This window comes from Apteryx mantelli, chromosome 6 (genome assembly GCF_036417845.1).
Source record: "Apteryx mantelli isolate bAptMan1 chromosome 6, bAptMan1.hap1, whole genome shotgun sequence".
Lineage (NCBI taxonomy): Eukaryota > Metazoa > Chordata > Aves > Apterygiformes > Apterygidae > Apteryx > Apteryx mantelli.
The window spans coordinates 19,312,324-19,327,699 of NC_089983.1; the positions used below are offsets into that span (position 1 = coordinate 19,312,324).

Sequence of the window (15,376 nt, forward strand, 5' to 3'; positions counted from 1 at the left end):
CAGATACTTCTAATGTTAATAAAATGGAAATAGTAGTTCAACTATAATCCAAGTATACTGTGAGCCATGCTATCCTAGGTCTCCTGTTCTGTCTGATCCACAGTACTTCTGCTTTGTAATTTCAAAACATGCCCACCTGGCAGACTTTCACCTATTTGAGATCCTATAATGGTTTGCATAAATAAAGAGACTGTAAAGTTGTTAAAATTATATTCAAGTATAACAATGTTTTGCATCACATTTTGAACCCAGCTACAAATAGGTAGAAAACTGGACTACTAACACTTATGCTTTTTGAACTCTTAATACACTTTTAAAAACCTTTCACTTTATAGCATTAATTTACTGTTTTGAGGAGTTACACAAGCCAAAAACTTTAATCAGAATGACAGAATTATCACTTTTTGTTGGATGAAGTAAGCAAGTAGAGTCAAAACCTGAAAAGCACAAGATATGGTTTTCACATGACAGTGCTTTCTTACAGCTTTCTGGCAGGACCATGCACCTTCTGAGCATTGTTATGTCAGGATTTGATCACTTTCTTCATTGTTACTGAGTGATGTCCAGTGCTGTGTGCAGGACATGGCAGAGACTGCAAGAATTAGGAGATACTTTGTCCAGATCAGCTGGTCAGGTTGGGATGCAGACACCAACTCCTGAAACTTTAAGTGGGTATGCAGCAGTTGGTGAGACAGATCAAAGGGATGAAGCTGAAAGGTTTCTTGCACGTGCTGAATTAAAGTAACAAAATTTCAGAATGCTTCTTAATAGATCAGCAAAAGACTGATATCCCTCTCCTTAAACAACTTGCCTGTGACATCTTGGCTAGATGTTCACATTTTGTCAAAGCTTACCCAGAGGCATACTGGTTTGGTGCAGACAAACAAATGCTTTGATATTTCAGAAAGTGAGCGATGAGTGTCTCCATCTACTGCAAGGGAAGTATACATTGGACCTCTGGGCGTTTGCTTGTTTTATTTAAAGCAAGCCTCTCTCAAGGACCCTCAGCACGTGAGGTTCAGGTCAGAAGCTTTTATGGGCCTTGGAGACAAAAGATGCAGCAGTTGTTCCAGCTCTCATCCTTGTAAGGGACTTGATTCTGTCACCTTCTGGTAGTCTCTTACTGGAATTTAGCTGTATTGGAAATTCAACTTGTAGATTTCAGGATCATTACACTGAAATCAAGATGGTCTCAAAAATACTGGAATAGGTGTCAAATACTTCTGTGAAGCCTTCTTTGCATTTTAGCATTCACGTTCCTAGTTCAGCCTATTCCATCTACTTTTCAGGCTTGTTTCCTAGTACTGATCTCTTCCTCCTCTTTGTAGAGAAAGTTTATTTATAGATACGCTGGTGACTCATTTTTCTACATTACACCTACCCATTTTCTTTCCTTGTTCCTCTTCCTTCAACTTGATCTATGGCAATGCCTCCTCCACCTTCTGCCTCATTGATATGTCAAGATAAGGCAGCTGCTAGATGCTTTAGATTAGTTAAGTGCTGTTTTCAGATCTCTCCTGTTTCAGTGCTTTCTTTGCCCAGAACTAACATTTCACCTAGAGAACTATCTACTTGCACTGTTCATGGCATTTAGCCTGGTCTGAGGGAAGACTTTCTGATCCAGACAGTAGAACGTGAAACTCAAAGGAGAAAAAGTCAGGTTCAAAGGTAAGGACAGCAAAAGCAATTCAGGGAAGAAAGGGATCCAATCAGGAAATCGCTACACTTCTGCAGACCTGCACTCTGGCATAATTAAAGAGTCATAGCTAGTTTATCTGCTCAGTTGAAGCTAGTTATTAGAGACCTCACCAGAACTGGCAACAACAGAAGTTGAGAATTTAAGGCAGCGTTAATTCTTTCTAAACCAGTTTCTGTCTCAAGCAAGATGGTCAACGTGTCAAACAGAATGACAGAACCAATAATTTTGCTTTTAATTTACGATTGCACAGGCTGCTGCTTGTATAGCGATTGCATGTTTTCTGGCTTAAATAGGCAAAATGGGTCACTGCTGTATCAGCTGGTGGCTGGAGAGGGATGAGGAGTAATTGGGAGCCAAAAATAAAATGTCGATGACTGGAAACCTGCCATTTTAGTCTGTGGGTTAGGAGTCTAATGTCTGCAATGGAAATAATGCAAAGAGGTAAATCTTACCGTCTGCCACTTTTCAGTAGGGTGCTAAAGATGTCCCAATTAACAGGAGATGTCTATTGTACTGTGAATAACACGGAGCTTTTATTTGGGCTTACTGGGAAAAATAGTCATGTTTGAAGTAATAAAACAAACATCAGTGGCTAAGAATTTAGCTCTTTTCCCCCTCGACCCTGAGAGCTTTAGAGCTCAGTTCTGTTTTCTTAACTAGGTTCTTGTCTTTCTCCCCCTCTCCCCCTACTGTTTGCTGGCATGCTATTAATTGAAGGATAGTCATGAGAACCAGATTTACAGTATTTATTTGCATGCCTTAAACAGTTCCTGTCTGTTGCATAGTATTTATAGTCTGTAGCTTTGTCAAAAGAAGGCAGGCAAGACCTCCAGACTTCCTATCAGCAGAGCAAAGCAGGGCTAGATTACTGCAGTGTCTGTTGATCCCAGACAAGAAGCATGTTTTGACAAGCATTTAGGTTGGATTTCTTTTAAATTAAATTCCTGACTCCTCCACCCCCTAAAATTTACTTCTTGGTACACTATCCGGTCTTTGCAGATGTGCATAAAGCAAATACTTCAGAAAGTTTTTGGCTAGTCAGTATTATGACCTTGCTATTCTGACTGTTGTGCCAAATACACCTTAAATGCTGTACCATATTGATGTCAGCTACAATATCAATAACGTTTAAGAACAATTCAGATATTATATTCTAAGGTATCTTAATTGCTTGTGCCTGCAGTCTTATAAATGTGCAATAGCACTCATTATGCTGAGACAGTGGTAAACACTACTCACTCTGCTGTGTTCAGAAAGTCCACTGAATATAAAAATTATTCTAGTTTTGCACTCCAGTCCCAGTGCATACTTCCAGCATGGTGCCTTGTGGACAAGCAGAGGTACCATGAAACACTGTAGCCTGACTATATAAAGCAAGCTGGGATCTTCTCCCTGATCTCCTAGATCAGAGACTTGCTCTGTTTTGAAAGAGGAGCTGCAGAGGACACAGATGCCGCTTCTTAAAGCTATGGTATGCCAGCACTATTTCCCCCTCCCCACACACTTAGCAAGAATGATCCATTAGAAACTGGCAGCATTTTACACCAGACCACACCTCATCATATTTTTTATTGGGAGAATGGGAGGGGTTTTAGATTCACCTCTCTCTCTTTTTTTTTTTTTTTTTTCCCCCCAAAGTCACTTCCATATTACAAGTTTACACTGACTTTTGCTTCTGTAACACTCACCTACCACTTTTCAAAAAAATGTTTGGGAGTGATTTTCAAGCCACATTAGATTCTCTGGCTAGCAGTAATTCAATCAAATGGTGTGACCTTAAGAGTTCTAGGCCAGGCTTTCCTCAAGTGGTGGCCAGCATCCCAAAGACCTTGCTGATAAAGGCTTATGCAGGAAGTTCATTCAGGGTAACATTACACTAGAGGTAGCACAGAAGCAGGAGGGATAGAAATCTCACGGATGAGCTCAGGGAGAAGAGTGCCATAATTTACTTTACAAAGTTTAAAACGCAAAACAAAAAAGACTTACAAACATGTCTGAATTGAAGAGGAAAAAAAGTAAATTTCAATGTCTTCCCCAGACTATTAATAAGATGTCACCTACATCCTTAAAGATGACCCTCAGGCAGCTCAGAGAAGGAGCTTCCATGAGCTTACAGGATGTCTTGACGATGGAATACAGACTGAGCCAAGCCTGCATGGTAAGTGAGGAGCTGCGCATTGGCTTTGCCCCGCCGGGGCCCGTGTGTCAGAGTCTTTTATAAATTACATCAAGGACTATTTTCAGTATCTTGTTGGCGCATTTGTTGCTTTCTTTTTTCCAGTTTCATATCTTTATATGCAACTCTAAGGAGAAGATTTTATTGATAGGCAGATGGGAATGGTACAATGCTTTTCTTAAGGAAACTATGATAATGTTACAGTATAGAAAGAGTTTTATTTGAGCCCTGATTCTAAAACTCTGGAGTTCTTGCACAGATTTCCTATTTAAGTTATTTAGTCTCTTAGTGCCTCGGTTCCTGTCAGTGAGATGGGAACAGTTTTATAACCCTGTCTTTCAGGAGTGTGGTGATAGATTTCTTAAAAAGAGAGACTTGAGTATTATTTATAGTAAAGGGTGAGTACTTGGATAACACATGAGAAATTGATCCTTCTAGCAGAACAGTGTTACTAACGGGATTATTTGAACAAATTCCTCATAAAGCTTTCCCTTGGAAGCCTTATTAGTTCTGTCACATTTTAAAATAAAATTTTTTTGCATCTGATTGCGTGAATGCTGATGTTTAATGTAAATACTTAAAAAAAAAATGCAGGCAAGAACATGGTGTGTCTGATTCTGGTATGTCGTAATGCCTGACAGTATCCTTGCCACCTCTCTCCTGAAACTAATATTGTCGCTCCATTGCAAGTGAAACATCCTTAGGGATTTAAATGTTATATTTGCCCTTTATCAAAAATAACTTTATGTTTCTGGGATTCTGTTTAACTGCAAGGTATGCCAAATATGCAGAATACATCACAAAATTCCTGAAGGGGGTGGCTCTTTCCCTAAATAATTTCCAGTCCTATTGTATACCCTGTAGCCCATCATGCAAAACTCTGAGATGTAACAGAAAGAGGGTTTGCACTGTGTGAAAATTATCTGATCAACTCCGGTGCAAGAGGCACAAGTTGCAACAGTTGTGGCTGCATTTAAGCAAGAGGATATAGAGCTCTTTAGTAAGTGAAGCGAAGGTAGGACTAGATGAACAGTGTAAGTGGGATTTGACAGAATCCTGAGAACTTCAAGCAGAATAAGTGGGATAGCCCCTAGGGAAAGATGGGATAAATTGCATCTATTATGTTACTGCTTATTTCTTTATCTTTCAGAGAGGCCATGACTTCTATGAAGGCGTTCGAGCAGGTAAGAGTGCATACCAGAAAGGTCACTGTCTACCTCTGTAGATAAGGAAAGTTTATGCAGCAACAGCCCAGGGAACAGTTCTAAGCTTGCTACCAGTTTTTGCTTTTTAGATTCTTGTATGGCAAAGGTTATCATCTGCGCTAACAGAGCACAACAGCTCTGTTGTTTCCTTTGTTTAATCTCAGTGTCCTTATGTTTCTTTTACCCACCTGGTAACAAGACAGTGAAAAGGTTGCACCAGTTCATTAAAAAAATTCAAAATATATTTAATACTGACAGTAGCAAAGTTGAAGAGCAACTACATCATTTGTGCATTCATAGCTGGCTTAGCCAGCTATAAAATGGTTTAAGAAATCAAGCCTCCAAGTCAATAACAAGTGTTTGCATAGCAGATTGTTAGAACAGAGCCTACTTTTGACCATGTCCAAAGTATCTCTGAATAAAGCTATCTTACTAAAAAACTATATATGTAAGTTTATTGCTACATTCAACAGCACTGATCAAGACGGATAATGGGAGAAGCAGAACAGCAGGTTGGGGGGTTCGTCTAGCAAACAGATTCTGTCCTCGACACTGCTGCTGATTCACTGTGCAGTTTGTCAGAGCCAACCACTTTCACATCTCTGTTGGGAACTGTAGTAGTTATTTATGTTCTGTTCAGCACCCAATGAAACAAAACCAGAGACATTACCTTTTCCAAGGAGCTTATAGTACAGGACATCTGGAAGAATAACACTTGGGGGCAGGGTGAGACTTGGCTGTTATCCATATATATAGATATATATATATAGCTCAAGTATGTATTATCAGTTCTCCCTCACTTTTTATCTCTGCCTTTGTAAAGTATTTTAAAATCCACTTGAGCAGTGGATAGTACTGTTTGAGCACTCACCATTACTAATACTATTATAAAGATGGCCCAAGGATCACAGATGCAAAGGTTTTGTACAATATGGAGAAAGTTTCTGATTTTAAATAGTCTTTAGTACTTATTAATAAAGACTCCTTTGAAGTTAACCCACAGTCAGTCTGTTGAGAAGTACATGCTTTTTATTGCGCTAGAAATGGGTAGTGGAGAGAAAGATATTTTTAAAAGATGCTGTTCCTAGGATATGTTCTATACCACCATATAAACTTTCACATCTGCCTAAAGGTCGCTATATGGGAAGTGACAAACCTCAAAGGCTCAGAGTCAGATGAGCACCAAATCTAGTTCTCATTTGTAATGCACAAAGTCATTAAACCATCTGTGAATGAGGCAGAGGCCAAAAACAAATTACTTGTCACACTGTGACAAGTAAACCACACAAACTGCTTATAAAGAAAAAAGCTGCGAGAAACAACAGCTGGGAAGCTTTCCTTTTGCATAGGGTAACGTAGCAAAGGCTTAACTGTGTCAGGAAAGGGAGAGAAAAAAGATGAAGCTGCACCGAGAAGATTGCTAATAGCAGTGTGCATACTTCGTTCTTCAGTCACTTTTGTTCTCTGCTTACTGCATATATCTTGTTCTGGGATTAGTCTTCTTGAAGTCTGTTACTTTTTCAGTAAGGTACTTATTTTGTTTAAGAGCGGTGCAGAATCTGACAAAAGATAATTAAAAAAAATTAGGTTTAATCCATTGAAAATGATGAGCCAGGTGCTGAGCATCCTGTCTTTGCCTGTCTTTAATAGGAAGTAAGATTGCTAAGCACTCCACAACCATACTGAATAAAATGTTAGTTTAAGAAGTAGGGGTTTTTTTTGTTTGGTGTTTTTTGGGGTGTTTTTTGTTGTTTTTTTTTTTCTTTAAGTTTCAAGCATTTAAGAGTCAGCTGTTGTCCCTGCCTACCACAAGAGGATCTCAAGACATACAAGATTTTTTTTGACAAAATAAAGTTAGGATATAATTATCAAATATTAGTTGTTAAAGACTGTCTTTCAGCAGCAATGGCCTTAGGTCAACTAATGATTATAATAACAACTTTTATCTGCTTCAGACCGTAACTTTAATAGGTATGTTAGGAAAGTAGTTCATTTAAGAGTGACCCATGAAGTTTTTAACCTACTGTGACTTGAGGTCAAGTTTTGTTTTTCTTTTAGCCAGACAGTAAGACCTGCTGGCAAAGTCTTTCCCTGTTGCGATTCTTGTGGTTGGAGCTATTAAAAGCTAAAACCCCTAAAGCATGAAATACCCAGATCATACTTTAACCAAGGCATGGAGTCTTCCCATAAAATGGTAAATAGGCTCTTTGAACACTTCAGTAGCTATATTTCATCTTGATTTATAGAATAATGCACAAGCTCTAAGAAATGCATAGCTCTGGGTAAATGCCAACAACTGGTGTTTTTGCACACTCATTGCATAATAAAAGAGGTCATTTTTTTGGAGTCAATGCTCAAACATATACAGGTTGTCTGCAATCTCAGCAGTACGAGGGGAAAAAAATCTGTTAAATTAGCTTGTTAACTGCCTAACCATTTGTGCAAGAACATTTATTTTAAATGGAACTGTTAAGGCATGCTAGGTATGCCTATTGCTGAACCTGCAAAGCCCGTATTTGTGTATACCCGAGTGGTGTATTGCTTCTGCTCTCTCTCCTGCAGAGCTAGCAGCTGGCGGATGTGAGCCTTATCCTGGACGCACAAAACCCCTGTAGTCATCAAGCAGGCAGACAGATTTCATTGCAACTCTTAGAGAATTTCAGGTGCTTAGAAATACCAGTGTTTTGGTTGTGCTGAATGAAGGTTTGCCCAGCACCAGAACCTGTGAAAGTCTGGCAAACTCATTCCTGCTGAACAGAGGGATGGCTTCTTAGTTAACAAACAGACACAAGAACAAGCCCTAAACACAATGTCTATATTCAATTACTTTTTTAACAAACTTCTCTTAACCTACCTTAGAGAGTCTTCAGAATTTTTGTTCCATTCTTGTACTGAACAAGCTATTTCCATCCCAAGCTGCAGAAACACAAAATACATGGAAGTTATTCCAGAAAGGGGATGCTTTCAGGATCCTATTGAAAAATTAAATATTTTAACTTAGATAATATTAAACATTTTTTGTAATTGCAAGGGGTAAACTGCTAAGTTTGCAATAGCTACTGCTAAAGAAAACAAACTTAGATAATAGGAAGAAGGGCCCTAGTATCTGCTGTCTTTCAGAAATCTGGTGTTCAAAGTAGCTAATTGGCTTTCATCTAGTTATAAACTGCAGAAAAAAAAGCAAGAAAAGATCATATATTTTCAGGATGAAGCTCAGCTTTAAGATGCTGATATCATCATGGTTGAAACTAACCTGAGAAGAGCTGTGCACTTTAAGCATAATGCCTTCTAACTAAATACTTTATAAAGCCTCTTGTGCATGTAAAGCCTCAAGTATCTTGAGGGACAAACTGGAGTCTGCAGCTCTTAGACTTGTGCATCCAGGTCACATTTAGTTTTGGCGTGGTAGCTGCTTGCAAGTGTTTGTGCTAAATTCTGACCTGACCATTTATGGTATTTAACTCCCTGTTCTTTCTTTCTAGTCTAAATCAGTATTAGCCAGAAGCTTGAACAGTTTGTTACAACAGCAGACTGGTATTTCTGGATAATATTTGAGGTCTTCATTTTTTTAGGCATTCTTCAAATGTTGGTTGATAGAGGAAAAAAAAATTCTTTTCACTTAAGAAGTTTTCAAGTCACATTTGACCACATACTGTCACAATGCCACTCTTAAGATCTTTAGGTGGGCATTCTTTCTACTGAACTTTAAATGCAGCTCCTGTGTGTATTTCTTAATATAGATGTTTCTAGTTTAGTCATCAAGAATGAAATCTGCTTAGACAGAGCAGATATAGCAACTTACCAAAAGGCAGCTCCAGTTCTTCAAAACATGTAGTCTGCATGAGCCTTTTCTGTCCTCGTGCCTTTAGAAGCATCATATTCATGACTGTTTGCTAGCAGAGGGAGCCAAGGGGGGCAGCCTGCCCTTCCTCCCCTATATGCCATGGGCCGTGTTGGCCAGAAGCTCTCCCAGGCCACAGGTGCATCTCCAAAGGGGAAGCTGATACCACACATCTGAAGGGAATGTGTCTTGAGGAGGGGAACTAGTACATCTAGAAAGCTACAATTACTGTAGCCATTTTTTAAAAATTATAATAAAAAAAATCACTAAATGATTTTATTTTTGAAAAGTGCTCTGAAGGGCTTTGGAATTCCTTTCAGACTGTCATTTTTTACACACATACAAACTCTGTTGTCTTACTGTTTGCTAGTACAGCAATTCCTGCTGACATGCCTTCAGCATGCCTTGTGATGCAAGGAATGCTGTTTGAGAACTATTTTCTTGTTACACTTTTACATATAATTCATTCACTGATGATTTTTATTTTCAGGAAGTGTTTCCCTGTATACAGTGCAGAGTATACATAGTAAGAGTGTACAGATCTTCACAGTTACATCTACACAGATCTGCAGCAGTATTTGATTTTCTCACAAAGATACTTTGTTATATGCTTTCCCCATTAGTTATTTCGTGATTAGTTTATATGATGTGTTTAAATTAGCCGCAGGAATTTAACACCTGCTTTGAGTCATCTCCTGTGCTCTACGAGAGTCAGATTTTGCACAGAGATGTAATAGCCCTTGCCCAAAAGAAGCATCGTGTATGCTGTTTCCCATTTCAAATGACAAAGCAGAAGACAGGCAAGAGGAGTAGGTCTGACAGGAAACCATTAATTTAAGGCTTATTCTTCCCTTCAAAGTCTGGGTACCTAATAGTGCCTGGAAACCTTTAATGGTATTGGCTATTTCTGAAGTGATATGGCATTCATCAGGCAACTCCCAGATACATCTCCGCACAGGTCACAACTCAAGAACTATTAGAGTAAAAAATGTAAGCATTCCTAAAACTATCATCTCCAGAGCATATTGATTTTTCTCCCCGCTTGTGTTCACTGTAGTCTCCTATCTTGATGCAATCTGAAATCATCTTAATTGGAGAAAGTTTACAAGTAACTTTTGTGTTTTTGTACTTCTCCTGATAGTACTGATTGACAAAGACCAGTCCCCAAGATGGAAGCCAGCTGCTTTAGAGGAAGTCACTGATGAATTCGTGGATGATTGCTTTAAGCCATTGGGAAACAACGATCTCAAGCTGTAAAGCCCAAGCCTATTGACATCTTATACATCTGCTTAATTTTAGGACATACAAATTAATAGTAGTGTGATAAGACTCTTTTCCTAGCCTATCTGTGATTCATATGTCTAATTTTTTGCATTCAGGAGCATTCTCTTGTTTATGCTACCATAATGAGAAAAAAATCATGACTGGTTAATAAGGGAAAAAGACTTCAAGGAAAATTGTTATTCTTACTGCTAGTACACAATGATTACCATTTAATTTTTGGCATTGACTCTGAGTTTAGGAGGAACCTTTGAGGGAAGCAGTATGGTTAAAGGGTGATGTAGCAGGCGGGAAGTCAAGAGCCCTTGGTATTCTTGGCTCTGTCACTGATCTATTAATTTGGGGTTGTGCCTCAGATTCCTCTCTATACAATGAACAGGAAATGTACTTAAGGCTGTAAAACAGTCAGAGCTACAAAGGAAAATGCAAGACATGCTAAATTCATGGTGTTAAGTAATATTTTAAATAAAAGGTCAGACTGACACATTAGTCTGACAAGAAGAAATTGTTCTATTGATTTAATGTTTGGTCTTGCTGTGTGATGTAGACACTGTTTCAAATGTCATAATAACACCAGAGCCTACAGCACTGTTCTATTTAACAGGGATTGGCTTGTAAAACCAAATTTTTTTATATGCCATTGAGTTTGATTAAACTTTATAATGAGTTTTTCTCAAAAATTGCTAAGGAGTTTTTCCTTGTGTCACAGTGGTGAATTAGTAAACTGTCTCAGAACTGCTTCCGAACACCAAGCAGCACATTCACTGCTGCTGTTAGTGATTCTCTAAAGATTTTAAGGTAGAGGTGAACCTAGCCCCTACTACTGCACGTGGCTGGAGTTTAGCTATACTGACAAGCCTGGTTGCACTTTTGTTGTGTCCATGAACATCCTGAATAGGAAGTTTCGCTGTCTGCAGGGTAGAAAATTTGTGAAAAGGAGGGGGAACACAGCAATATGTACTGATGACACAGGGCAAAACATGATGACAAGGCAAAACATAAACTGTCTGCTGCTCCATGGATCCTCTAGTCCTTTTACGCAACGTATCCTAACAAATGTATGTGTTAGGAGAAAAGGTGAGATTAAGATGGATACTCAAGCCCTTAAGTTGTTCTGCCAGCTACAACTCTTCTCTGTTCCTGTTTCCCATTCAGGTTTTACTAAGCTTTCTGCTTCTTAGCTGTACACTGGGTGCCAAAGAGATAATTTAGGCCATTACAAATATGATATCTTATATATTACAATATATTTGTATATATTACAATATATACAAAAATCCCTCCTTCCTCTCGCTTCCCAATTGATAAGGGAAGTCAGCTATTTAACATTGGTTCTGTAAGAAACATAAACTTCCGTTTCTTTTTTTTTAATATTTGTATGTTTTAGATTCTTAAACAATGGCTATTCTTAATCTATTTAGAAAAATTCTGTTCATTCCATTATTATTGTGCAAACAAAGTAATAATCTTCAGCTATTGTATTTAACTGAAAAACACAACAGTCCCCAGGGAATAACAATAGTGCCTTCTCTGCTTGAAAAGGACCCACCCTATTTTAGCAAGAGTATACTTCTCAATTAATAAACTCTGATTTGTGTGTTCAGTTGCTTCCAAAATTTATGTGGAGAGGATTTTATTCTGAGCTCATGGTAACAAGATCCTGTCTGATATGTGAATTTTTTTGTCAAATAAAGATCTTAAAAGCAGATGATCAGTTTAATTTTATTCAGTCCAAAAGAAAGTATTTTCCACAAAAATATTGTAAAAATATATTGTAGTATGTTTCATTTGGAAATACCAATGTATCTTACTCCAGAAATGTTAATTTTACAAAGTTGTGCTGCAGTTAATGTGTTTTGAACCATTATTAGAATATCAAGTCAGTCACACTCTATCCACTCAGACTACACATATGATGTTCTGTGGAGAAAGTACAAAGCTAATGTATTTTTAAACTCCTACACCACAGTAAATGATTTTGCAAAGTATGCCAGTCCCATACTGGAGTGCTTTTATTACACAAAATCAAATCAAAGAATCAGTGGCAACTTAGCTGGAAAGCCACTCTTCCATTTTTGTAAGACTAAAGCATAGTTAATGTAATGAGCAGACAGATGTAATTTTATTTATGTAAAGAAACCTTTATTATAAAAGGTACTACTAGTACTAGTACTGTGCCTACTAAAATACAGCAGAGCTCTCTTCTGGGAAGAGAACTCCTTAGATCTCTCACTATATTGTAGTATTGAACTTTTTTTTCCCTTTTTAATTAGGGGTAGGTGCATTATTTGCTGACAGTGTCTTGTAAAAGTCAGATTATTTTCCCGGTGTGCAGCTGCCTCTTTTCTACTCTCCCTGATGTTCCTGAGCTTGTTTTCCATTTGCTGTGTGCTTTCCGTGAAGTGCCAGTGGCATACGAAGTGTCAGGAAGCAGCTGGCGTAGCACCTTCGGCCCTGCTGAAGCTGCTGCAATCTTTGCGCATTAACGGCGGGAGACGAGCTGGAGGCTGCAGGTAAGCGGCTGCCTTGGGCAGGAGCAGCAGCGCCCGAGCGCTGGTCGCTGGCGCCTGCGGGCGCCTCCCGGGCAAGTGGTGCGGCCGCCCTGCCGCAGCTAGTCCAGCTGCAAGCGCACGGTGAGGCGTGCTTACTTATATCTGACAAGTGTTGGCTATAGAGGTTGGTCCATATTCTTTTTTTTTTAATTAGTGTCTTCAGCAGTGTTAACTTTCTTGAGCTAACACTAATGTTAGGGAAAGGTTGGTCCTTTTTTTAAGCTTTCTTTTAGCTAAATGTGAAGAAGAGAGTCTATTTTTAAACACACTGCTTAGGCAGTGTCAAATTAATACGGACTGATTCGATCGAAGTTTTGCTTTTGCTTTTTAATTCACCTGTGTGTATGGTGTGGAAATTTTTTGGGGGGTTTTGTTTTTTTAAGCTGTGACAAATGTAGGGTACACTTTAATGCTTTGTATATTTTAGAGCTTCAAGGAACATCACTGCTAGCAGGAGGAGTTAAATGGGCCATAACAGCTTAGGCCAACTTCAGGTGTGATTTCAAAGAAGACAACATTGCAACAGAAGCAGATTTTTTTTTTTTCTTTTTCAGCAAAAGCTTGCGAACATAGTATCAGTATCAGGGCCTAGTCTGGTCAGTGTGAATTAAAGGCAGTCTTGTGCTATGTTACGAAGTATTTTTCACCACTTACTCTTGATATATCCAATTCCTGGAATAGATGAATTTCAAATAAAGTTTCTGAGTCACACAGTTTGCAAAACAGCCATGTTCCCTCTCAGTTCATAGACTAGCTTATGTCTGAGAATAAGCTAAAAATAACAACTCAGATGGTCTTCTTTCTGCTTGTTTACCATTGCTTGAAAAACCATGCTTTGTATCAGTTACTAGGACTATGAATACCTTTTAAAAATAGTAACAGTTTTCTCCAGTATGGAAAGCATTTTTTTTATAAAATGAAAACATAAAATGGAAAGCCCTCGGAGCTGGGAAAGAATTACATGCCTCTTTAACTGGCCTTAACAGAAAGAGAAACAAACAGGAGCTAAAAGCAAGCTTCTACAAGGCTTTCACTTTGTATAGTATGTCAGCAAAACAGTAGCTTTTAAGATGACATATGATTAATTCCTCTCATCTCTTTCTTAATATATCAAACCCCACTTATGAGTACAGTCAGGTCAGGCTTCATATCCTGACGAAGCAGGGCACAGTGTGTCTAAACAAGATAAAATCCCTGAAGAATTCAGCCCTTTAGCTTTGGGCCTAAGGCTTATTCAGGAATTCATGTGCTGCTTACGCATTAGGTTTCTGTAGCTCATACTTGTGTCATCGTACACAGTTTTACTAAGAGGGAAGTGGTGAGGCCTGTCACCGAAGCTGAACGATGGTCTACCGTCCCGGCGTCCCAAGTTAGAGTGAAATTTCAGTGTAATGCAGCCATGGTTCCTATGAAGTAAATGGTCCTGAAACATTGGTCCACCCATGAAGGTTCATTTCACTAGTCAGTTTAGGCAGCTTTTACACATATATCTGGGTTACAGTAAAAAAAAAAAAAAAAAAGAAAAAAGACCCCCTACCCCCAAAAAACACCAGCTTTGGTCTGAAGACAGTGATCAGATGGAATTAAACGCTCTTACTGCAGGATTTTACTGAATAGCCTTTGTGCATTTTCAGAAGCCAGAGCATCTGTTAATTATAATGCACTGTTTATCAATATTGTAATGTTTCTCATTGGTTTGCTTAGGAATGGAAGTTGAATAGTAACATAGTCCATATGGTTCTCTGAATACTTCTTGGTTTTATAAAATACTTTGTAGTATCTTCATTATTTTGCAGTTTACAGATTTAGACAGATCTAGAATCAAAGTAAGATTTATGACAGCAGTTATCTTTGCTACACACAGACCCTTGTTTCACTTTAGCAAAACACAGACAAATTTTCCAAGCATACAGTTCTCTTTTCACGCGCACCCAAGTAGGTTTATGATGATCATATGTATTTTTTTTTCCATACATTAAAATAATCCGTGCTTTACCCTTAAGCATCTCTGGAGCCTCTGCAAAAATGTGGCGGTGCTTGTATGCTTGCAGGGCAGCTGTTTTCTTCTCATCCTCTTTTTTTAACACTAAATTCTGATCACACTCAGCACACACAAAGACAGAATATACTCAACATACGGCTGATAACAAATGACACGGTTATAGGTTCTACTGTAACCCAATTAATTTCTTAGTAATACAGATTAAAAGGCATTTTATTTCTGCCTCCCTTGTAGACACATTCATATAGTGGCATTATGTTCAAATCATAGCTGATTTTACTTTATTTGCACTAGCACCAAACACAGACTGCTTAACAGATGGGACACTCACTGTGAATACGGTCCTTGCCAGTCAGGGCTCAGGGCTCACATCGCTTTCAATAAAAGGGATGTCGCTGTATTTGCTTTCAGTCACTGCCCACTGTTTCACAGCCTGATCAAGGATCTCCCGGGAGAGCCGGTGTGCATAGTCCAGCACTATGGAGCTTGATGGACCTTTCTCATCCAGCTTCACTGCAATCAGTGACGATTTCTCCCCAGTGCATCCTTCATTACCTTCCCCGATCCTCTCATCCTGGATAGCATTTGAACCTGAAAAGGCTTCCTTGGATTTGATGCAT

General features: G+C 38.7%; 1 protein-coding gene across 1 annotated transcript in view; it reads left to right on the forward strand.

The window, feature by feature from the left end:
- HIBCH (3-hydroxyisobutyryl-CoA hydrolase) overlaps window positions 1-12,190 on the forward strand; it is a 47,253-nt gene extending 35,063 nt beyond the window's left edge. The window contains exons 12-14 of the mRNA XM_067298946.1: window positions 3,738-3,857; window positions 5,026-5,059; window positions 10,063-12,190. Coding sequence (XP_067155047.1) covers window positions 3,738-3,857; window positions 5,026-5,059; window positions 10,063-10,178 — 270 coding nt within the window. The 3' untranslated portion in view covers window positions 10,179-12,190. The remainder of the gene's footprint in view (window positions 1-3,737; window positions 3,858-5,025; window positions 5,060-10,062) is intronic.
- Window positions 12,191-15,376: the final 3,186 nt, after the last annotated feature.